The 25,261-nt window shown below is 47.1% G+C and overlaps 1 protein-coding gene across 1 annotated transcript in view; it reads left to right on the forward strand.

Annotated features, from left to right (window-relative positions):
* Window positions 1–2,464: 2,464 nt before the first annotated feature.
* Window positions 2,465–25,261, forward strand: part of TMEFF2 (transmembrane protein with EGF like and two follistatin like domains 2) — a 124,022-nt gene continuing 101,225 nt past the window's right edge. The window contains exons 1-4 of the mRNA XM_058840345.1: window positions 2,465–2,874; window positions 4,271–4,380; window positions 10,100–10,229; window positions 12,997–13,023. Of these exons, the coding sequence (XP_058696328.1) occupies window positions 2,694–2,874; window positions 4,271–4,380; window positions 10,100–10,229; window positions 12,997–13,023 (448 nt within the window). The 5' untranslated portion in view covers window positions 2,465–2,693. The remainder of the gene's footprint in view (window positions 2,875–4,270; window positions 4,381–10,099; window positions 10,230–12,996; window positions 13,024–25,261) is intronic.

A 25,261-nucleotide genomic window follows, 5' to 3' on the forward strand; every position in this document is an offset into this window, starting at 1 on the left:
ACCAGGGGAATGGAGAGAAGAAGGTTCTTCACATGGAAGAACCAGGGCAGTGGGAAGAAGAAACAAGGGGGGAGCGAAAAGATAGGAAGGGAGAGGAGGCCATTCCCCCAGTGAGGCTGTCTGACTGTGGTACCTGTGGCCAGCCAGGACATTTTTAAGCACCTTAGTGATATGTCAAGCAGAGAGCTGAGTTTTAGCAAGCAGTAATGAATATGAGGGGGAAAGAAAAAGAAAAAAAAAAGAAAAAAAGAACAGAAAGGAAGAGGGGATGGGGAATAAAAGGAACGTGGTAGTGTATGAAATAACTGAATGGCATGAAAAAATGCAGTAAAGAGATAAAAGAAAGGAAAAAAATTGATCTGGCACCAGGTGCTCAGCTGGCAGATGCTCTGTGTAAGCCCACAGAAGATGAAGGATAAGATTCAGTGCAACCACTAGCAGGCAGTAAAAATTAGTATTTTCTTTCTGCTTAGGTCTTACTGATTAGAAAATAGGAAACTGTAGGCACGGATTTGTGTGGATCTTAATCAGGACTGTAGAACATCTTGGAATGCACAAATTGATACCCTTTAATTGTAGCAAAGGCTTCTGGAGTACAGGTGGGCAGAAGAGGTCAATACAGGTAGCAGCAGGTGGGCAGAGCAGAGAGCAGACATAGACGTACAGGGGGGGAAGGAGACAGAAGAAAACCTGGTTTAGAGCTTAGGGAGAAGCTAGACGGGAATTAACTGAGCGTGGAGCATTCCTTGGCTCCCGCATACCCTGCCCCTACATGAAGGGATAACAAGCACTCGTAGTGGTGTAAGGATTTGTGTGGACTCTCAGCTTAGGGGTCGAAAAGAAGGCCATCCTTTCGGAACAGTAAACTTCCAGCAGGGTCTCCTGGCACACATTCGGGCGTCTCCAGGCCCATAGGGAACCGTACCCTACTCCTGCCTGCGGCTCCCACTCTCGCGGCTCGCCCGTGCGGTGCCGGAGCACTCGGGGATGCTGAGCTGCCCCCATGGGCGGAGGAGGGGGCGGAGGAGGGGCAGGGCCAGCCAGCCCAGCCCAGCCCAGCCCGCCTGCCGAACACCTGGCATCCGCACGGAGCCTCGGTCCTGCCCCGGTCCTGCTGCACCGGCGGCTCCCACCGGCACGGGCGGCCGCGGGGTCCAGCGCCCGTGTTTAGAAAGCGCTTCCCTGCTGCCATCTGCAGAAATCGATCCCATCGCTTTTTGTTATTCTCCAATCTAACGCGTCCTTGTCGCCCGAGCCGCCGGCAGCACGGCCGCGCGTTAAGCGCCGCTCGGGGCCCAGGGGCTCCGCTTCACCTGGCGGCTCTGGCGCTTCGCTCCGCCCGACACCGAGCGGCGGCGGGCCCGGAGATGCGCCGAGGAGGGGGAGAAGTTGGGCCGCCCCGAGCCCTGCGGCTCCCGGCCGCGGAGGGAGGGTGAGGGGGACACAGCCGCTGTGCTCCCCCCGACAGTCCTGGCAAGCGCCTGCTAAAACTGAAGCCCCAGATAGGAGGAGGGAGGAGGATCCGCGGCGCAGGGCGCAGCGGAGGAGGCGGCTCCCGCAGCCCCGCGGCACATCGGCGGCTGGAGGCTGCGGGATGCTGCTCCGGGGCTGCGCTCCGCCAGCCAGCCTTAGGTGTGGGGGGCAGAGCCCGCCGTGCCGGAGTGATGGTGCATTTTCCTCCGGCTCCGTCGCGGGGATGGTGGGATGGTGCCGCAGCCCGAGACCTTGGCCGCTGCCTGCCGAGGCTGGGCAAGATCTTCCCTCCCTCTCTTCTCCCTGCTTTCCCCGCAGTGCTCGTTTCTTCCCCTCGTCACCTCTCCGGCCCTGTGCCCGCTCCAGACCCTAGAATCGTGACGGGCTTTTATTTTCCGACCGTCGCAGCCGCGCGTGATTAAACACCGGCACCGGGGTGCGCGGCTGGCAACTTCAGCGGCGCCCGGGCGTGTGCGGTCCGTGTGCGCGGAGGGTGTCACGGATGTCCCTGCACGGAGGGTGTCACGGATGTCCCTGCCCGCGGCCGCGCTTGCCACCTGCGGCTCGGCGCCGGCCGGAGCCGTGCGCGCACATGTCTGGGCGCGGAGGGGCGCGGAGAGGCGCGGCGCTGCCCGGCCCGCGCCCCGTCGGGGCCGGCGCATCCCCGCACGGGCGGGACGGCGCCCCCGGGCGCAGGGGTGCGGAGCGCCGCCCGCGGCCCCGCTCTCCCCGCGGCGCTGCCTCCCGGCCCGGCCCGGCCCGGCCCGGCCCTGCCCCGGGCGCTGCCGCGGGGCGCAGCGGCTCCGCCGGCCCCGCCCGCCGGGCCCCGCATGCCGCTCGGCCAATGGGGGCGGCGCGGCGGCGCACGTGACGCGGCGGGCCGGGACCTGCTGCTTCCCCCGCGCAGAGGGATGCGGGCGGCAGAGCGGGGCAGGCGGCGGCGGCGGCGGCTGCGCGGCGGCGGCCCCTCCGCGCCCTCCCCCCGCTCCCCGCCGCCCGGCCCCTATGGCAGCCGCTCCCCGCCCCGCCGCCGCCCGCACCCCCGCGCCGCCCCGCCGGGCTCCGCCGCTCGCCCCAGCGTAGCGCCCGGCCGCCGCTCGCTGACCCGCTGCCGCCGCCGGCCGGGGCCCCGGGATGCCCAGCGGCCCCGCCGCCCGTCCCTGCCGCCCGCCGCGCCGCCCGGGGGGCACGCCGCCGCCGGAGAGTTGAGTTAGGAAGTCATGGTGCCCTGGGAGCCCTCCCCGCCCCGGCAGTGCGGCGGCGGCGGCTGGACGCTCTGCGACTGCTGCTGCTGGCTGCTGCTGCCCGCCGTGCTGCTCGTCCTCGCCCGCCCCGACAAGCTGGCGGCCTTCCCTACCTCCTTAAGCGACTGCCAGACGCCCACCGGCTGGAACTGCTCCGGTAAGCACCGGAGCGCCCCGCGCCCGACCCCGCCGAGCAAGCCCGGCAGCCCCGCCGTGCCTCGCCGGGCGCTCGGAGTTGCGCGGACGAGCCCGGTGCGTGCAACTTCAGCGGCTGGTGCCGGGTCCCGCTGAACGCACGGGAAGAGCGAAGGCTGAAAGTCCCGGGCGTCGGGGCTCGCCGCCGTTCCCGGTGCGACCGCAGCCCCGGGGGCTGCTCCGCACTCCGCGGCGCCGGGAGCGGCGGCCGCGCCCTCCGCCGGTGCGGGCGGCTCCCCGGGCGGAGAGAGAGCCCCGTCCCCGCCGGAGCGCGGCTCTGCGTGCTCTGCCGTGGGGCACTCGGCGTGCGGCTGCGGGGACACGGGGCCGCGAGTGCGCATCCTTGCGGGCGGCTCTTCCCGTGCGCGCCCAACGGAGAGCGGATCGGGGTATCGGCGTCGCGACACCGGCAACCCGCTGCCTGCTCCTTAAAATCGGGCTGACCTCTGTAACGCGTTTCCTATGTAGGTCAGCAGCCGGTCCTTCTCCGATACGTAGAATAATTCGGAAATTAGACCGTAGGAGCCTTCTAAGGGGAAGAGCGTTTTTTGGGGTACTGCGTGCATCGCACATGACGTGTTAGATCGGGGGGAATTTGCGCTGTGAGCCCTTCGTTTTGGACATGTAGTGATACGGTTAAGAGCACTCGGACGTTTTTTAAAAAAATCAATGGATTCAGATCTTAATGGGTTCGGAGTCTGATATAGCTGTTTTGTTTAGTATCTTGCCACTCGCTGTTGGAGTGGGAAGTCAGATAGCGAAATCTGAAATTTGTGCTTGTATTCGTGAACTGAATCTTCAGTCAGATCTGTTGGTTTTTCCTGGAGAATATGAAGGCAAAGAGCTCGGTTCACTCAGCGGCTCGTGGGGAACCTGGCACTTCTCCTGTTAACTTAGCGGTCATCAATCTTCATTGGGATCAGGCAGACCATCACAGAAAACACACAGCCTGTTTGTCTTTATTATTGGGGGCTTTGTTGTGTCATGGACTGGAGAAATTCCAATTTGGACTTTGGTCCAACAGATTTGTGATCGGATGGGGATAAGTTGATGGCATTTCCAACCCAGAGCCATGAAATAGCATAATTACCGGGTGGCTTTTGAGGAAAACGAGTGCGTGAAATAAAACGAAAAGTGCATGAGGTAGTGGGGAATAAGAACAGAGAGAAACACTAAGGGAGAAACAAGAGGAAAAGTGAAAAGCTGAGGACAGGGAAGGGCAAAAGGAAATCTGGACTCTATCAATTTCATCAACAAGGTTATCGTGCTGTGTGCATTAAAATGCAATCATCCTGTATAGTTCCTCTTGCTAGACCAAAGCTGACTTTTTTTTTTTTTTTCCTCTCTTTGCATTTGAGGTTACGATGACAGAGAAAATGATCTGTTTCTCTGCGACACCAATACCTGTAAATTTGATGGGGAGTGTTTAAGGATTGGAGACAGTGTGACTTGTGTCTGTCAGTTCAAGGTAAGAAGATTGATATTTCGTTCTCTAATTCACTAATGAGAATACAAATCAAGGATCTCCCTTTATAACCTATCACTTGGCAATTTATTTCTCTATGTGCAGAGAAGTTAGAGGGAAAACCTGGCAGTGTGTATAAAAGCTGGCAGGAGAACCAACTGGTGTCAAGAAGACATAAGTTTCTCTGGGAAAATGCAGATGCTGTGGCTTTAAATGTCCCTTCGGGTCTGCAGCTCCAGGTTACTCATTTCTGATTTTTCATCTCTGCCCTTTTAACGAGGATTTAGAGTCCTTTCTAAATTCATTCCTGATACAGATCAGGGCTTATTGTATTCGGAGTTCTGATCTAGTTAAAGAAATGGATCTGTAATGTGCTTATGCAATATTTTCAGGAAGGGCTGCATAGTGACAATGCTTCTGCCTGTTTATCTGCTCAGCTGATCAGATTAAGGAGCAATCCCTCTGTTCCAAAATGATGAACTTCCTTTAGGTTTCATATAGTTTTAGGAGAGCTATTATTGAGTAGTAAGGGGTTTTCCTTCTATTTCTTCTCTCTTCCTCTCTCAGCTACATCTAAACCTCAGCCCTTCTCAAAGTCAGATGATTTCATTATGAAGGATTCCATTTAATGTTTTAGCTAACTCGCAAAACAGCTGTTCTTTAAATAATGACCTGAATAGAAACTGCACAAATTAAAGGAGTTTAAAGCATGTACCAGCACAGGGTTGTATGCGTGTTTATGCCCCAATGTTTTTCTGCATTTTCATGTGGATTGGTGAAGTTGTGAAACTTACAATGCTGGTTTGAGTGTTTACAGTTGAGAAGGCCAGACAGTGCACCGCTCAAGATTGTGCACATCTGTAATGACTCTTAATATTGAGCTTTGATAGACCATTCACGTTAAAGTATTGCAAGTATCGTTTATATTTCTAGAGCCAAAAGTGCCTTCGGAGTCAAAACCCAAGTGATAAGTTTCTTCATTTTAAACGAAGAAAGAATTTTCTCTAATGAGGGCAAGACAATAGTTCTTAAACACTGGTGTTTCCCATGTTGGAAGCAAATTCATATTGACCATGGGAGTTTTTTGTTCCATTTGGAGTTTGCATGCAATCAAAAATTCAGCGTGAGAATGCTGTTTTGAGCATTTTCCTTGGCTCAGCATATGCAGTGATACAAGGGTTATGGTCCTATTTCTCTTTCTAAGAAAAATCTGTAAGACAGTGAAATGCCTGTGGCTTGTCCCATTGCCTGGTGGCAAGCCAGGGCAGATGTCGTGCCATGAGCCTTGGGAACTGAGAGCAGCCACTGAGAGTGCTTGGGTCTCGTCTTTGGTCCTTGTTTGGTGTTGCCATTTGGCATAAAGCAGTGAACTTGTAGCCTGGAGGGTGCAAATTCAGATGTTGCTACTGGCAGGGAAGAAGGCATTGGGAGCACTGTTTTCCCAAGGTGGGGTGCTGATGCCTGGTGATTTGGGGTAAATGAAGCTAGGTAAACCTCTCCAGGCTGTGTGGTCCCCTCTTCCAGAGGTGAACACTGTAAGTACACTGAGTTTAGCAGTTCTGTAGGGGGCAGTTCAAACAGATTCAAGGAAATCAGATAATTTGTATATGAGTATGTATATAAGATCAAAAGAATGAGTTGGGCAATTGTGGGCCCAATCAATATGAAATGGGTCAAAATCAACAGCAGTCTTTGGTTTCAGTGGCCTTTGGATCAGGCCCTCAGAGCTCTTTGTCTTGCTGTGAGCCCTCAGTGGAGCCGCAGGGCTGACTGTGACCTTGGAGGGCAAATTACCTGTGGCTGATGCCGTGCCAGCGCTGCCAAGGGCGCTGTGGTGCCGGGGGCTTCTGTAGTCAGACGCGAGCGCTTTGATACAGGCAGAGCTTGGGGGGATGTTAGCTTCTCTTGTAACATCAGTGGGCAGTGTGACAAGCCAAAAAGATATGCCACTGGAGTAGAAAATTAATTTCTAGTGTGGTGTCTGACGCTGGCTATGTGAGGCAGAGCTGGCCAGGTGTAATTTATGTCATGAGTAAAAGGGACCCCCGTCAGAATTCAGGGCTCCCATTTCAGTGACAGCTCTTTGTGGTGATAGTGAGCAAATCAATAGCAGACTCCTCATCACTGTAACAGTGTTTTATGTCTTCTTCAGAAATTTGAGAGACTAGACAAGGATAGAGAGCTCATTTTGCCTCCGTCCTGATGAAGAGTTCTAGGCTGACCAGCCTGTGTCTTGAGGGGCTGAGAACATGAAAGTGGAGAGCAGGGCTTCCGCAGTCTTTGTTTGGGTTTGTTCAAACCAGAATTACAGATGCTCATGTCTGCCCAAGTGGAGTTAAAATTAATTTCTTTTTATTTGAAAGGATGAATATGATCAAACTGCTTTGGAAATGCCCAGGTTCCAAACCCTGGAGAGCCAGCAGGCATGGGCTAAGAAAAAGGCTCACATTATCTGGTTCTTTTGCCACAGTCTACTGTGACACCTCTCAGTGAGACATGTATTGTATTGAAAAACACCATGTCCTGCTCTGATCAGGTCAGATGCAGACCCATCCCCTGTACAGGACGAGCCCAGACTTCGGTGCTGGCAGGGAGGGGAGGCACTGGGGCAGTGCTAGCTCCAGCAGGAAGGCTGAGCATGTGGAAACCACCAGCCCTTCCTTCCCTTGGAGTCAGTGGGTCCAACAGAAGGTGGAGAGCAGGCGTGTGGTTGGAGACATGGCTTTCTGGGGTCTGTACCTGTTTGCCCAAAGCCATAGGTCTGGCAGCTGGGCTCTTCCTTCTTACATTTCACGAACATATCAAAATAATATACCGGGCATTTCCTTCGGTGTCTTTTCTCTGGAGTCACCAAGGCTGTGGACAGTCACTGTTTTTTATGGGAGAAAGGAACCCTGTTTTCATGCATGTCGAGTCTTCCACGTGCTTCAGTGTTTGTGGAGCTGCAGCATCACCTGTCCAGCTCCCACCTTTGTTATATTTCTGGAATATATTCTTGTGCTACTCGGTTCAAGATGTGGGTGGCATTTTGGGAGTAGATAATCCATGAAAGCAGGAGGAGGTCAAGCTTTTAACAGTGTTACCAGGGGGAGGAGTTACACAGGTTGCCATTATCTTTAGGAAACAAACCACCTGTTTTCAGTGCTCAGCACTGATCCAAAGGCTCAGTGGTTTGTCACCAAAGGCAAAATTGGTTTGTCCCTGGCTGTGAGAGGGGGCACTCAAGGTACTGAGGAAGGCAGCTTTGACAGACACTTGATGGAATTGCATGAGTCCCTTTCCCTGCTCTAAAGCTGTATTTTAAAAACTGGCATGTATAAGAGAGAAGTGGATACTGTGGCACTGTGCTGTGGCTTTCTTGGGAGTGAACAATCATTCTTACATCTAGGGCCTGGTCTATTGAGCCCTAAACCAATGACAAAAACATGTCACTAGACTGACAGAACTGACATTCAACACCTGATGTTCTCCAGCACTAGCAGGAAGTATTTTGTGCTCGTGATGAGCTGTGAGCACGGGGTTCAGCATGGGCAAACACAAGAGTCTAGCTCTAGTGGGTTAGGAACCACCTGGTGACTAATATCACAACCCTCTCATCGGTGGTCTTCTTTCCTGGGTAACTTCCACTACATTTCCAGCTCAAAGCCAAGGCATGATCCATATGGAAGATATCCTTTCCTTTGCTCCTTATGGCTCCTGCCTTTTCCATCTGGGTCCTGGTTTTTCAAAGATGCTGGTGGGAAGAGTGGACTAAGACTTCCTGCGATCCTGGTGTCTCTCAAATGCATTTTAAAATTGACAAGCTTTGTAAGAAGTTCCAGCCTTGCTTATAGCACTCCTTTCTGTGGTTTGGGATTTCACCATTTATGTGGGGCTGTCTGGCCTTTCAGATCTGCAGCTGAGTCCGTGTCAAAGATCATCCCTTGCTCTGGGCGAAACCAGCACAGGAGCCGCCTTTGTGTTTCTCAGGCAGAGAAGTTGCCACTGTGGTTCTTGGGCAAAGAATCCAACCTTGTTTCTACATGTAACAAAGCCTGCTGAGATACTCCAGGCCAAATTCCTCGCAAATCCTTGGGTGACAAGCAGATACTACACCTAAAGCAAGCATGATTTGATGTTTCATGCTTTAAAAAACATGCACGATTGTGTTAATTGTCCTGGTTATGTATTCCAGATCAGCCTCCAGCAATTGCTGTTGAGCTTCTGGATGAAGTTGGCATTTTATGCTTGAAACATTGCTCAGATTTTGAACATAATGGTGAAAATAGCCTAGAAACATTTTTAATCAACAGTTTAAAATCTCTGCATGGAGGAACCCTCCGTGAGGAGCAAAAGGAGAGGATTTCTAGTGTTGTGGCTGCTGTTTTTCTTCCTTGTTCTGAGGGAAGAGGGTGCTGGGGGTGGGCAACATCTTGGGAAGATTGAAGAGAATACAATGCAAAAGGAAAATGTCATTTGTTTTGGCCCAATCAAAATGTCACTCTGACCAACTATGAATAATTTCTTGGCAGCTGCTCTGTGTGGAGGCCTGCAATTAATGCAATCTATGCAATTGTTTGTGTTAATCACTTCTGTAGTCATTCAGTTTAAAGCATTTTTGATGTTAATATCCCTGATATTTCAGTTCTGCGTTTTACATTGTGCCCAACGAACACACCTCAGATTCGTTGTGAAATAATACAGCTAAATAGGATGTATGATTTCTTCTAAATTTTTACTTGGGTTTAGGCAGAGGTGAGCATTTGTAAATAATAATTGTGATCATTCCATTTGTTCTAATTAAACAATGAGGCATTCCAGGAGTAGGGTAATCACGAGATAATCATATCCCTGGTATAATTGCCATGTACAGGGCACATCCAAGTATTTCTAAGCCTCCAAGCATGATTATCTTGTGATAACTGCACCCGGTAGGTTGCCCAATTTTCAGTATAAAATGAAGTTATTATTTTTTTTAAGTGAACAAGAAGGGGCAAAACTGTCTTCCAGTGGTAGAGGAGCTCAAGCAGAGCTCAGCAGGAGTTTGAACCAAAGCAGCGGTGCGTGGTGTGAGAAACTTCTGCACTGGCTGAGTTCACTGCAGTGCTGCCACTCCTGCCCACTGGCCACCATGAGGAGAGCTTGGACCTTTGTGGAGTATCCCAGCTGCAGCCTGCAGAATGGAACAGGAAAGGGAACAGAGCTGTCTGTGCAGAAAGAGGGACGGGCTTTGATCGTTGGTGTCTCAGAAATCATTTCCCTCTGTTCAGTCAGTACTTGAGCAGAGCACACCTGTGTGTGCAGAGCTCCGTGGCACTGCGGGTGTGCGTGTGTGCAGGAGGAGAGAAGAGAGAGCCTGTTCATTACTGTTTGTCTGGAGCCATCCAATGGAAACACAGGAGCTGCTCTTGCAGATGTGAGGAGTCATTTGCCTTGCCCGTATTCCTTCCCTGGGAATTCTGCCTGCTCCTGCTGGCAGTGAGAGACCTCTTGGGGGCACTTAATGAACCTTTTGCCCATTCAGATTACCTTTCCCTAATCTCTTCAGATCTGATTTTTCTTTTTAAAAATACCCCTTCCTCTTCCTTGGCAGCTGTAGGGGTGGGAGAGGATTGTGTCTGTCTGTTGTTTCCCCAGGGTTTGAGTGCTGGCAGGGAGCAGGGTGTGTGTGTGGGGGCACCCAGATGGGTGCTGTACCCGCTGCTCGTGTGACTAACGCTGCCGCTCTGTCCCTTCCCACCAGTGCAACAATGACTACGTGCCCGTGTGTGGCTCCAATGGTGACACCTACCAGAACGAGTGCTACTTGAAACAGGCTGCCTGCAAGCAGCAGAGTGAAATCCTGCTGGTGTCCGAGGGATCGTGTGCCACTGGTACGTATAACTCACTCCACGCCCCCCAGGAAAGCAGCCCATGGATGGCAAAAACCACTGGAATTCTTGCTTTGAATTCATTACTGGTTCATTCTTTGCAGGTTGGGGCATGAGAAGCCGCTGCCATCCTTCCAGTTTAAGTTATTTACTATAGGCTCATGGTACCCCTGGCGCTGTTTGGAAGAGTTCAGCTCAGAAGTAAATTTATTTTTTAATTTGTATCTTGTGCCCCTGATCATCCTGTGCCCTGCCTACACTTCTGAGCTGTTATGACAAGTGAACTGGTAGCAGATTAAGTGAGCAGATGTCTGATAAATGGGCATCTGGATTACCACAAACCTCTCCATAATCTGGAGAGAGAGAACTGGAGCATTATTGCCTGCAATCCAGTTTCTTAGGTTTTTCCTTATCCTTGTAGGGCCACATCCCCAGCTGGTATGATTCAACAGACCGCTGCTTGTAATGAGTCCTGCCAATTCATACCAGCTGAAGATTTAGTCCAAAGCACACATAATGAACAGGTCTGTGCCACAGGTGTTTTGTTCTGGACTTGTGAAAACTGACTGGCGTGTGAGACAGCTTTGCTCAACTCTGAGCCTCATGAGCTGTTTATGTCTCAGCTTGTATGAAAACAGCTAGAAAGGTGAATGAGCAAAATCTGTCAGGAAAACCGAGTTGCTTATGTGCAGGAGTTCTTGATGTTTTTCTTTCGTGCTCAGTATCTGTTAGAGGTGGGCAGTGAAGTTAACTTGAAAAGAGCGGGAGTAAGCCTTTGTTCTTGAGAGAGTTCTTTAAACTTAAAGCAGAATTTTTTCTTGGCTGAGGATGGAGGAGTCAATAAAAAGTACATTAGACAAACTTTTTTTCAGTGCTGTAATTTCATGTTTCATACACCTGAGAGAAAATAAACTCCTTTCTCTGGAAATGTTGTTCTTCTCTGAAGCTGTTACCTGACAATTTCCAAGAAGAAAAAAACATATGCTGCAATTTTTTTGTCCATAAATTGGTATTAAATGGAGCTCAGGCTGACAAAACCTACTGTGGTGTAGGATTTGTTCAACTTAGTAAATTCTCCCAGCACAGCAACTGGTCTTTTTTGGTTCAAACTTTTTGATTAAAGGGATCATTTCAACTCATTGCTACAGCTTCTCTGAAACTTGCATGCCTGCTGGCAATGATTGTGTTGGCAGCGTTCTCTTGAAATACATTGTGGATTTCAGAAACAGAGAAGAGAAAAAAACCCATTTTTTCCTGAAGTCTTGATCAAGGTCTGTGGTCTCTTTTTCCTTCTCCCATGGAGGAGCCCAATGGAGAAGGGAGCAGGCATTTTCCTTAGGTTTTCCCTATGGGATGGGGCAGAGACAGAGAGTGCTCAAGAGCCCCCAGCAGAGACCTGGGCTCCTGGGGGAGGTGTCAGTGAGCAGCCCTGCCTGGCAGGGGTCTGGGCCCTGAAGGGTAGGGCAGGAGGAGAAACACGAGGTCCTTTTCCTGCAGGCAGGGTGGCAGCTCACCATGGCAGGCAGGTGAGAGCAGGCGTTCATTTCTCCCTCTGTGCTGGGGAGATCTGGCACACCTGGAAAAGCAGAGCTTCCCAAAGCCACGGGGGCACTGTAGTGCAGACACCCTTCTTGCCTCTGTCCTCAGTAGCTCCTGTGGGAAAGAGCATCAGGACTAAAGATGAGATTTGGACAAAATTCAGGACATGTTTACTGGGAAAACACTGTTATTTCTGCTCCCCCCTTCAGCCACCTTTTGCATCTGGCCTTTGCAGGTTGCTGCCTAAATCTGCCATTTGAAGCAATTCTTGCAACCAATTATTTAGCAAAGATTTTCCTTTTCTCTCTTAGTTTTGAGCAGTGATGGCATGTGCAAGTTCAGATCCACCAGACCTCGCTGCCAGTAAATGAGATCTAACCGTTCACAGGGTACTTTGATCCCAAAGCAGCTTTTCCAAACTCTGTCTATTAATCTTGGTGCTGATAAATGCATAACTCTTCCACTAAGGGGGAGGATAGGATGGCAGCCTCCCTCCCTTCCCTGCAGAAGAAACTCCTCTTAGGCATTATTTCTGATAACCCTACATGTGTGCATTTCCTTGTTTTGCCTTGCTTAGAAAGTTTCTTCCTGAAGCTCTGGGCTTGGCAATTTTGTGATGTTGCACTTTCTAAATCTGTGACTCTCATCATTCCAGCCAACAAAATGTCAAGCAGAGGAGAAAGAAAGCGCTCAGTTTTGAAACGCGGCAACAACCTTTAGAAAAATGGCATTTTAATAATTTACCTGAAAACTTTGAATAATAGTAATTTAATGGTTTATTCCAGCTAGTTATAATTTGATGAGATGTCGTGTTTTCCAAAGACAATGATACAAATTTACAGTTGCTCTCTCCTCAAACAAATGGGTTTTAAAATTTCTCTTTGGTGAGGATTTAGTAGTGACCAAGTGGAGTAACTTTGTAGTACTGTTGGGAGCAAAGATTTTTCGGTCTAAGTACAACAAAACAGGGTAGAAACTTGTAAGGACATTGCAGCATTCTGTGGCTTACATGATTTTCATCTGATAGAGAGACTTTAAAGAAAAAAAAAAAAATGGAGACACAAGAAAGATGGCTTGAGTGAATTACATTCAGATTAGATCTCTATAATTTACCCAGGGATGGCATCAAACGTGAGGTACACTGTAGTACACCTCACTGAAGCCTTGCTTTGCATGCTCACAGCACATCCTGGAGCACATGAATGTAAATTTCTTTCTGTTCTTTTCTCAGACGCCGGCTCAGGATCTGGGGACGGAGGTAAGAGCCCTCTTTTAATATCTCTGTTCTTGTGTGTACACACATTGTCTTCCACAATTTGGGATTGTAAGTGGATCTGCTTTGCAATTTAGTTGTTGCACTACATACTGTCTTTTGTTCAGCTCTGTCTTTGAAAAAAAGTGGTATTTTGCATTTCAGTCAAGCTGGAACCTAATCATGACATGCTGTTTTCTAGGGAAATTCGGAAAGCTGTGTTACTTCTAATAGGACTTGGAATTATTCATAGGTTGTGCTAGGAGCTCTATCTCCATCTACTGTTACAGTTGCACTCATTTGTTTTATGCTTAGGGTAATATTTCTTTTGTTTTTAAAACATGAGCCAAACCCTTGGCTCCTCCTCACTGGAGGATTCAAGTCAAATATTTTGTGGTAGCAGAGAGCATTCTTTCAAAGATATGAAGAAATGTCACAGAGAAAGAACAATGTGTTTTTATAAGAACAGCAACAACAAAACTGAACGTGGAAATAGCCTGAGCCCTTTGTGGCATACAGGGGATACTGTAAAATGTAGGCAAACTAGCATTTAAGTAGGGGTGTATTTTGTTGTTTTGTTTTGTTTTTTATTTCTTGGTGCAGTCATAATGGATTTGCTTGTCTGACATCAGTCCTCCTTGGAAGTCGAAGAGTTTGGTGTGGCTAGTGCCCTGCCTTGGAGCAGGGAGTGTGACTTTTGGGGCTGGTAGGTCAGGCTTCTCTGGGAGGGCCAGGGCTAGTCTGGGCAGCTGGGGAAGGTTGTCCTGGACAGTCTCCCTCCTTTGTGCCCCAGCTCCCTGAGTAAGCTCCAGGAGCCCCATGGCAGGGGAAGGACAATGCCAGCATCGCGCTGGGAGGCTGCTGGGGCAGCCCCCAGGAGCTGAGGCAGATTTTGGCATGACATGGACAGCAGGGCTGGGCTCTGAGCCGGTTTTATGGCTGCTCCTGGTTGGATTGGGGTTTTTCAAACACAGTCACGTTACTTGGCAAGGTATCCCCATGTGCTTGTTTAATATTGGTAACCAGGATATCAGCGAGCACAGTGTGTGTGCAAGGAAGTATTTTTACTTGTGAAGTGGTCAACAACATGAGCATGAGGCACTTCAAGGGCTCTGATTTTCTGACATCAGACTCAGGCTGCTTTATGGAACTCGGGACACTTCAAGATGCTTCAAATCTGGCTCCCTAAAAACTGCAACATAAAATATTGCTAGTTTTTTCCAGCTATTCCTATTTTACTCGAACATTCTTTTAGATTGTCTTTTTAAACTGTTACACCAGAAAAATGCCTTGTTCAGTGCTTATCAGAAATCTACAATTTGATTTTTTTCAGTTGGGTTTTTGCACCTATGGTCAATAAATTGGTTTTCAAATGAAGTTGTACAAAATTCATCATGCATGTACCAAGGAAGACAGATAAGGTTTTCAGTTTGTTTTGTGAGGAGGTGGGAAAAAAAACTTGGCCTCTTTCTGAAAGTCATGAATTCCATTCTCAGAAAGCATAGGAGTTTAAAAGCATGATTTCCAAACAGTTTCATTTTAGAAGCTCGGGTTGATGGAAGATGAGCAGGGCCTTGGGGCTGACTGTGCAGGTAGTAAGGAAGCAGATTTGTGAAGGAGACAGAACCAAGTTGGTACATGTGTTTAAAGGTCTACAAAGCTGCCTTGTATTATTCAAGATTTAGTAGGCAGCTATGGCTGTTCTTAAAATACAAAAGTATATTTATGTGCCCTAAGAAGCTAAAGAAGCTAAATCCAGGCAAGTAAATATTGTCACTGCATCACTATTTACTAGGCATGGTCTTGTTGTAAAAGCTGTAATAAATTTCGGATGTCATCACAGTAAGTCTTGTAAAATCCACTCCAGCAGTCATGAGTGGGACATGTTCCTATGAGAGGCCCAAGGTCTTAGCCAATCTTGTATGGTTTCTGATTTTACTTGATTTTTTTTTTTTTATTTCTTATGCTTCTCCAAGCAGTCTTGGTTAACAGAATAACCAGTGCAGCATCTTTTTTAGCAAAACTCCTGCCATAGGGATGGTCCCAACCAGCCAGCTGTGAGATAAGGGAACAAATTTTTCAACAGATTTGTATCTCGTGGTTGGATTTCTTTGGTCTGGTGAGGTTCACGTCTAGTAAGAAATTAACTCAAGTTGTGTTTTTCTGGTTCTTAGAACATGGCAAGTTTCCAGCTTTGAGGTGGTTTCCCCCATGACTGAAACCAGTTCAGTTCCCCGGGCTGCTGCTCCTTCAGTGGAGCTTGTCACATGGAAACTGTAATTGCTAGAGGGCTCAGAAATGGCTGGGAAGGGGTTGGTGCAAGGGATGGATGTAGATAAGCACACCACGTGGTCATACAAGCCCCCTTCTCTCAGGAACCTGGTCAGAGCATGAACAAAACAGCCAGAGGCTGTGTTTTGCTGTCATGTTTTCCTTTCAGGTATTCCTGTCTGGGTTTGCAGGGAAGGCTTCTCAATTTGCTATGTAGGATTTGGGGTTTTTTGCTTTCCTGTCAGGGATGCTGAGATCAGAAAGGTCCCAGCTTTTCAGCACTTTAATGATCTTGAGGGCTTTCCAGAGGAGATTTAATCCTCCTTTATGCAGCAATAACATACAAAAGTCCCCTTATTTGTAAAGTGATGAGGGAATCTTAATCTCATTTGATTACTGAGCCTCCAGCATACACTTTTGGGGATATCCAGTAGATGAGTAGGACAGTAGGTGTTCAGGTTTCTTCCTGCAGAAGACATTTTTCCCTGTAAATGAAGATGAAAAATGCAGAATCAAGAGCCATTTCAGTGTTTTGATTGCAGAAGCTGGGAGTGTGGTGTGGAATTATTTAAAAACCCACATCCCAGAAAGATACTAATCAGAAAGCCAGAAAGGATGAATGTGAAAGACTTTATACAGAGAGTAATTTAAAGAGATTCCATTCATTTTCATCTATGCCGTTCTCTAGACAACTGGGTTTTTTTAGAACCCAATGATTCATGTTTTGGTCTTGAGCAGCTTTATAATGAATTCTTGCTCGTTTCCTGGCTTCCTTCTAACAGCAACAAACTCAAGATGCAGTATTTCATTATAGCTCTTAATGGGCTAAGAACATCTCTCCTCAGTTTCATTTTCACACTGAGCACTTCTTTGCCCTGCCTGCATTGTCTGCAGTCCCAGCTCTGTTGATTGCCTTTCGTTCACAGTCTGATGGGTTCACTGGGGGTGACTGTCACACACTGGGTGTTGCAGTGACCCCTGGCAGGGCACTGCCTAGGCACCTCCTTCAATTCGTTTCAGAGCCTCCTTCAATTTCCATTCAAGTCCTACTGACTTCAGTGGGAGTTCTGTGAGGCCCTGGGTATGCAGATTTTATCCTAGTTTGATTTTTATGCTAATTCTTTATGATCTAGAATAAGCAAAATTAAAAGCAACCAACCAAATGAGTGATAATTCATCAATATCATCATTACCATTTATTTTACAGTAGTGTCTAGAGGTGCTAATTCTGTCTAAGATTAAGATTGCAGGGTGATACACCCTGACACTGTGAAGCACTTCTTCACAGTGGGGGAGAGAATACAAACTGTGAGGCTGAGCCTGGATATTCAAGTTGGGTGAGGGCTGGAAGCTGCATCACACTCCAGTGTCTGAATTGGGAACAGCACATGCTGCTTCAGAGCCAAGCCAGTGCTGGGGCTTTTGAACTCCAGTGTTTGTCAGCAAACCCGTGTGACATCCAGGAAGAATCAGAGATTATACTGCCCTTAAACTTATTCCTGATCTGTTAGACAAGCCTGAAAGCCAAGAACCTTACAAGCCATCTTCTTTCCCCTTCTCTCTGCCTCTTTTGCTTTGTGTGTGTATTTTAAGGATGAGCATGCCTTGTTTGTTTGTTCATTCTTTCAATTTATCCCTTCAATCTTAGCCAGAAAAAAATGAAGTCCTGCTGCTTTTTGTAGGTGCCAGCATGTAGATTTAATGATAGATTTGGTATTCTGGTCTGCCTTTCCTGTTGACTTAGAGATGTGTGAATAAACACATACATAATATAAATCTATATGGAGCAGCAGTCATCTTGAAACACTAACCCAGAGAAAATAGGCAGGAAAAAATTAACACTTTGGAGCCCACGGTATATTTTTAAGGCAAACCATAATGCAGCATGTATATACTTTATTTTTTTTCCCCTTTAAACAACAGGTAAATGGCTACTTTGACCCATTTGCATTTGTCTCCATGCTGGTTTTGAATGGCTTGAATTCAGCAGCTCTGCTGCTTTTCCAGTGATTTCCCTTTCTGCTTTATTACAGTGTTGATTGATGGGCAGGGCTATGCAGAACACGCTGAATATTGCTGTAAACACTGTCCTAGCAATCACACTTGAGCCAAAATACACCATAAAACCTGGAGTGTATATTGGTTTGAATGAAGTAGTGTATAAAATGCAGTGCTGATAAACACACACGTACACACATGTTCTCAAGAAAGGGGAGAATACTCTGACTGATCTAGTTTAACCTTGGAAAGAAAGGGAATTCATATTTTGAGCTACAGATTCTCTTCCTGGGTATAATAGGTGATTCAAGATTCTCTCATGTGAATTCAGAATAAATGCTGACCCCACGTGCGATCGTCAACTGCAATAAGGAAATAGGAAAGCTTCTTCTACTCTAATTTGATTTGGGAGATATAATTTAAAGCAGCATCAGAAGGTACAGAATCAACTATAAGCAACGTGCACCGACTGGGTAAATACCTCTGGAGGGAATGCTTAAATCTTAAATGATTGACCTGACTGTGGTTGGTCAAATATGTCTCCTTTGTTAAACGGGTTTTTACCTTGTTAACCTCAGCATGGCACTGAGCCCAAACCAATAAGCTCTTTGAAAGGCTGGGTTTATTAGCTCAGGCTCTTTGCTGTCCTAACATGATTACATGACTTCCAGTTCAGGGCTGGTGCTCATCTGACCTATATAAGAGTTAGGTCAGGGAAAGGCAGTTCATGTCTCTGTGGCCTTTAAAAATTAGGAAAGGATGAGGTTCCCATATGTTTTTGTTGGCTAGAAGAGAAGCACTTGGGCATTCACAAGTGCCAGACTTCTAGACCCCTGCCAGGGGCATTTTGTGCTGGGTAGGATGCATTGGCCATTCTGGAAAATCCTAGGGAGTTGTGGAGATGATGGGAATACCAGCTTTTGGACTTCTCTTAGGCTCTCATTTAAGCTAAGTACTGAGCTCATCAACCCTGCTAGGCTGAGATGCTTGAGCAAATCCCCATAGCTCCTAAAAGCTCTGCAGGGTTACAGAAAAAGCACCAGCCCTGGAAGATGGTAGGTTTGGATTTAGTTGCCTGGATTTTGCCCATGTTTTACTTGCTGTTCCTGAAGCTGGAATGCAAACATCCAATGAGAAGTGCTGCATTTTCTACCCGTGCTTGATGGGCAGCAGTCCTTGCTGTGCTCCTGGTCCCATCCAGCAGGCACTGAGCGGTTCCAGGGGGAAGAGTTGATGGGTAGTGAATGATTTGTGGCCTGTTTTCAGCCATTCATGCAAAACTGAAGCAAATGAATAGGAGATGCCATGAAGATCCACAGCCTGCTGTAGGCGAGGAGTATGAATGACGTTCATTCATAGCCTCTTTCCTGCGTTATGCAATCCTTTAGGTTTTTGGCACTTTGTGTAAGTAGTTCAGAGCCACGCAGGGATTCTGTGAATGGAAGATGCTCACCTACATCAAAAAATACTGAGGATGCCCTGGTTTTGCTTTAGAAGTCAAAATTGCTTCTCTGCATAGAAACAGAGAGAAAAAAAACACCCAGAATGTGCTGGCTAATCATGTGCAATCTGTAAATCCACTAATAACTAACTCATCAAATCAAACAAATCCTATGGTACTCCAGCAAACAGATTAAAAAAGCAGCACCCGATCACAAATACTCATTTATTGGTCTGTTATTGTAAACACAGCAAGAGAGAGATGTAGTGGTCTAGATTTGTATGCTACATCTCTCTAAACATGGATTAATTTTCCTTGTGACAACTGTGGAGTCACTAGAGATTAGCCATGATGACAGTGAGAGGCAAACCTAGCCCACTGTTTTGCTTTTTTGTGCAGGGAATTCTTCCACAGAGAGAAAAAAAAATGGTTTTTAAGCTTTCAAATGGCTCTTCCAAGCTTGCTACAAGCACCTGCCTTTGTGGGGCAAGAGCATGTGTTCAGGCACATCCTTCATTTTTATCACATGCTTAAATGTCATTGACTTTTAAATTTTTCTTCTGAATGGGGATGTCTTGCCCGAGTGGGATCTAAGGCAGCCTGGGAGTGACCAGAACTGCTTCAGATCCTCGTGCATCTCATCATTATATATTCTGTGGTTTAGTGACTGAAGAAGCTGATTCACTGTGCACTGGCTTTGAACTGGTTTTGGTGTGACATAGGATTTTGTGAGATGCTCTCAAGAGATCTTGAAGAGAACAAATGGGATGAAGATTGCCAAGTCTCTCTAAAGGCTCATGAATTCACTTTCTCTAACTCCTGCATTTCAGACCTCAGCTGCATCTGAAAAATTTAATATATTCTGCACTGGGTGTTTAAATTCCCTTTTGTCTAAGAGGTTTCTTTCCTTTCAGAGATTGGGAAACGAAACCAGAAACTGTGCCTGCTAATTTTGAAATCAGTGGGAGTTTATCTTAAGGAGGGGCACAACTGATTCCTAGACACTTAGCAAACTGGAGATTGCCACCTACTTCATGTAAGTGCACACACAGGACAAGTTTAATGAGTGTGGTTCGAGCCCAGGAATCCAGAGCAATTCATAATCAAATCCAGACATTTTAGAATTTTATGGGAGAGCACTACCAGTTCATAAGAACCCCACGAGTCTTTTAGCCCAGGTTTTTGAATACCTTTATGGAAAATGCTAAGTTTCTAGTTTGAAACAAACACATTGCTCAGGAGAATACTTGACTAGAAGCCTGAAGTGTTCAACAATAGGGAGATCTGTAAACTGCACTTTGAAAATATCACAGCCTGGGGAAGAAGAGGTCAATACCATTCAGTGTTATTTTATGTGAAATTTTTTAATGCCTTGGACTTCTTGATTCCATTTCTTCTAGCTGCATGGGAGTTAGATAATGGTGGGTTCTTTAAGCCCATTAAAAAACCAGATATCAAAACAGGGCTTTTTTTTACCCCTGCAGCCCCAAATAACTCACTGGTAGCAGTGTAAAGACAGCTCATTGAGGAATTTTAACATTGGCTTTCTATAAACCTGAGAACATGGGAAGGTTCTAAAGGTCTGAGAGATCATACATGTGTAGGTATTAGGGTAAAGGGGGCAAAAAAAAAAGTCAGATATTTCTAGGCCTGGCAATCTGACATTGATTGAGGTAGAACAGGACATGCAGTCCCAGACCTGCTCGATAAAGGAATAAATGAGAATTAATGCTGAGCAATGTGTACATCAGCAATATGGGCTGCTGTAATAGATTATGTCAACTAATTGAAATGTTTTCTATGAAGCTACAAGTTTGGTTGATATAGTGTATGTGGATGTCAGTGAAGCATTTGGCATGCTGCTACATGACACTATGATTAAGGAACGAGAATTGTGCAGAATTGACGTGGTATGCAATTAGTGGAGTAAGAACTGCCTTTCAGGATGTAATTATAAGTGGATTTATCATTGTTAGATAGACAGCAAAAGGATCTGCCTTGTGCTCTTTATTTATTTGTTTGTTTTACCAGTGGCCTATGTGGGCACATGCTTCTCTCACCGATCAGGTTCTCAAAAGTTATATCTGGGAAACTAAAAACTGAGTGGTTCATTGTCACAGCCCCCTCTGATTTACTTGGTACTCTGGTGCAAGAGCAGGTCCTTTAATGTGGCCAAACATAAACCACAGAGCAAGGACAAGGAAGCAGGGGGTGCGTGGGGAAATGCCGCTGGAAACAGTGATGCTCCAAAGCAAGCTGAGCGGGCTTGAGAGAGAGCTCTGCAAACACAGCAGGGCAAAGGGCTGCTGGTGTGTTTAAGAATCAGGCTCCTGAGCAGGAGTAAGGATGTCAGATTTACCTCCACCTTCACCAGAGGAGGTGACTGCAGCTCCAAAGGCTCTGGGAAGCAGGGGAGCAGGCTGTGTGCAGCCAAGGGCCTGGCTGCCAAGCAAAGCAGCCCTGAAAGCTTTGATGCCTTAGGCTTTGTCAGGGGAAAGGGAAGGGTTGCTGAGGTCACCATCACTAAGTACCAGTGTGGGGAACACAAATGAGCAGCAGGCTCTTTATGCTGACAGACAAAGGTCTAATGAGATGCTGGGCTGGCAATTAAAGCTAGACAAACTCTGGCTGAAGTTTATATGTGTGTTTGTAAATGAAGGCAATAGCACAATGAAGTAAGTGATTAAAAGTTATGTAGGATTCTGCAGTGCTTGAGGTTTTGACCCTTGGGTGTCTGGACTGCTCTACTCAAATGAGGATGAATTTCAAAGTCCAGGGCCTCTGTCACATGGAAGATCACAACAGGTACTCAGCAGTTCTTAGTTCTAGGTACCATAAATTAGTTTACACATGAATTAGGCAGAGTTTAGCCTCTTTTGTTCAGTAAAACTGCTGTTCTAAGCAGTCCAGAAAGGGGTTGATTATGTGGATATGTGTGTTCATTTCAGAATCCACAGCAGCGGGTTTCTCTCTGCCCTCTCCCATCTGACTGTGTACATTTACATCTGCACAGAGTGGAAGCAATGTGGGCTTTAGTAGCAAGTGGAAAACTTCATCCATAATGCTCCACTAATTGCTCTGTATTAAAAAATAGCCCACCCTACATTGCATTGCATCCTAACACCTCTCTATGTTGCCAGGCACTGGATAACTCCAGTATCTCCTGATCTCATCTGAGCTGTGACAGGCCCCTTTGAGCTTGTCTCTGTCCTGCACTGCTTCCCTACTACCAGAGTATTTTCTGGTCTGCTCCAGCTGGTGCAGGGAGAGAGTCCTGAATGGGACAAGGACCCCCAGACGTCTCAGGAGAATCTGTCCAGGATTCTTTTCCCTCTCATTTCTCCAGGGAAGGATTACACCCAAGGAGCTCTGAAGTTCCAACCAGTATTGATCATGATTAAATATAATTTGATTTTTATCTTTTGCTACAGAGAGCCTCCCTGTGTTTGGTGTGGTGTGTGTGATGTGTTTGGGGGGTGAAAGTACCGGAGTAGGCTGGAATTGCTTTGGCTCGTGCACACTGTCCACTAGACTCAGACAGAGAGGCAGCTCCATATTTGTTATAATTGGGCCTTGATAAATAAATAAATAGCTTCTTTTGTACAGTGCCTGAAATTTTCATCAAAAGAGGAGGAAGCCTCTTATATGAATGACAAGGCCAGTGCAGGACAGGTCTGTGCTGTAATTCATTTAGACAAATGTTGAAGTGAATTGATGGACTCAGGTTTGTTTAGATTAGTGGCCTTTTGAAAAATGTGTTGTCCCGTGTGTACAATTTTTCAATCTGTTTACATCTAATTAGCTGTTCAGATTGGCTAAAATTAAGTGGTGTCACTTGTAATGCATGCAGAGGTGAGGATATGATAAAATAGGCTCTTTTATAATCTCTTCAGCAAGTGGCTTGGAGCACTGGTGTAGTGTGAACTGAGGGCGTGTGGAAGATCTGTCTGTAAGGTGGAAGCAAATATAATCAAGCTGCAATCTCACAAATGTAGTGAATTGTCTGTAGCACCTCTCTGGTGCTTGTTCAGAGAGAGAGAGAGCAAGTTTTCCTGTCCTTCTCTCCCAGGACTCCTTTTTGGCAGATGTGCCTGGCTGGCTGGGGCATGATGTTGGGGTGGCTGCCCTTGTACACTGGCATCTTTACCTGTTCCACTATTGATTCCTGCATGCTACACATTCCTCCCTGGAGACAAGTCATTTGAACAGCTTGAAATCTAAAAACTGACTGCTGCAATGTCAGGTTTCTAATTCTGCAGCGCAGCTGACAGCTCTGGAAAGTCCCTATCAAAGGCAGAAAATACAACATTCTTCAGCAGACTCTGTTCTGCCACCATACGGCCCCAGTTCTATTTTACTGCTCCAAAGCCTACAGGCTTTCACATGTTTCTGACCAAAAATTCTGCTAATTAATATGGAAGCTTCTTGGCAATTAAGCTATGCTTATTGCTGCATCAGTGCTTTTAGACCATGACCAGCAAGCAGCACCCTCTGCATGGCAGCAGCAATTCACTTCTCCTGCTTAGTCATGGATACACATCCAAGGAGATTTTGGCACAGGTTTTCTCAAATATTTTTGAAAGTTTTTGTTAGTCTTCTCTTTCTTCCTTGGCTCTCCAGAAGCTTTTGCTAGGAATGTGCAGAGCAATCCCCTGCCCTTGTGTAGCAGTCCCTGAGAAATAGAGCATCTGAAAAACGGTGAGCTCTGCCGTGGTGAGTACTGGTGCTGTCACCTGGCTCCTGCCTCCAGCATTCCCTGGCATGGCAGAGCAGTGCTGTCCCCTCTCAGCTGGACACTCAGCCCCAGATACAGGATATCATGGGCTATGGATGTGTCCCCCCTGCCCCATTTGTGTGAGGAGTGTCCTGGTGTCCTGTCTCTCTTCCCAAGACCTGCTGTGCCAGGGTTGCTGGTGATGCACCTGTGTAACTGTGCTGGGAATGAAAGCTCAGCAGAGTGGCTCAGAACTTCAGGGGCAGGGTCCTGCCATTCCCCCAGGTGGCACAGAAACAGCAGCAGGGGACCTGTAAGAGCTGGCAGGAGGAGTGTCCTGTGAAGCCTTTGCAGGCAGCGCCAGAGAGGCTCAGCAGATGCCTGGTGACAGCACAGCTCAGGGATGAGATGGCCTGGCTGAGCTGTCCGTGTGCCAGGATCCTACCTAGACAACAGCAGGGAAAAGCTGACACCTGCCCAGGCACCTTTGTCTTCACAAGCCTCTCCTGACCCAGCTCTCTTGGACACTGCCCATAGCTGCTTTCAGACCCTTTGCATTTCCCAGGAGAGGGGAGCTGAGGGCACTCAGCAAGTGACACAGTCAAACCATGAGGTCTCAGGGATTGATCCCACGCCAAGCCTGGCTCCATCCTTGCTGCTGGATTTCTTTCTGGCTTCCTCCTGGGGTTTTTCTCCTCCTGCCCCCATGGTGGTGACTGTCCCCATGCCAAGGGTGTTGTCTGGGCCAGGCCAGGCTCCCTTGTGTCAGCAGGGGAAGGTTGCATCTTTGCAGTGCTGTGGGATCCTGGAAAAATGTGCTTCATCAAATCTGAGGCCTTCAATCTCAATGCTTCATCAATCTCCTAAAGGTAAGGGTGACAAATGACTAAGCAGTGTCTACAGGCAGCAGCAATAATTTTGGGTTTTTGTTGAAAAGGGAGCATTTTACACACAGAGAGGAACTCTTTTAAACCAGAGGAGTAAATCTGTATCTGAACCCATTAGTGCTACCTAAGGGCTCAGGATACAAAGGTGCAGCATGCACTAGCACCTCTGCTATAAGGAACTCTTTTCTGGATGCCCTTAAATGCATAACAGCTGCTTTTAGTCTGAAATTTTCCTTCTTTTGTCAGGAGAATTTTCTTGGATTCCCTTTTTATTTGAAAACACTACCATGAGCCACTTTTGGATTGACAATAATGCATTTGAAGTGAAAAGTTTTGGGTTTAAGGCATTCATTCTTACTTGAAAAGAGCAGTTTTAACAGGCATGAGCTGGTACTGGGCAGTCTTTCACAGGATTTTCTGTGTTCTTTGTGCCTATTCATCTAACCTCTACCTGAGGTTTAGGTACTCCCTTTCCATCTCAACTCCTGGGCTACATTTGTTGGTTATAAGAGAACCTCTTGATTTCCATGGGCAGTTATGGTAAGGTAAATCTGTTTTACAGAGATCAGCTGCACTGAGAATAATCTGTGGTTTGATACAATCTCAGGTCAGTACTGGGGTGGACAAACAAGTACCCTCAATTTGTAAGTAATGCTGAGAAAATCTGTCATTGGGAAGAAGGAAAGAATATCTGAGGTAACTTTGTAAAGCATTACAGTTATCTGCAAACAATTATAAATGCAGAGCACAAGAAGGTTTAAAGTTGATAAAGAAATCAGAAGAAACTTCTACACATGGTATCCTGGGAATTTACCAGGCTACTTTACCATATTTTCCCGTCTTCATCTCTAGATTTTCCTGCTACATTGTGTTTCAACTTCACAGGGTGGAGAAATTTGGCTTTGTCTTAACTAGGGAATTAAACAGCTGCTA

This window comes from Poecile atricapillus, chromosome 5 (genome assembly GCF_030490865.1).
Source record: "Poecile atricapillus isolate bPoeAtr1 chromosome 5, bPoeAtr1.hap1, whole genome shotgun sequence".
Lineage (NCBI taxonomy): Eukaryota > Metazoa > Chordata > Aves > Passeriformes > Paridae > Poecile > Poecile atricapillus.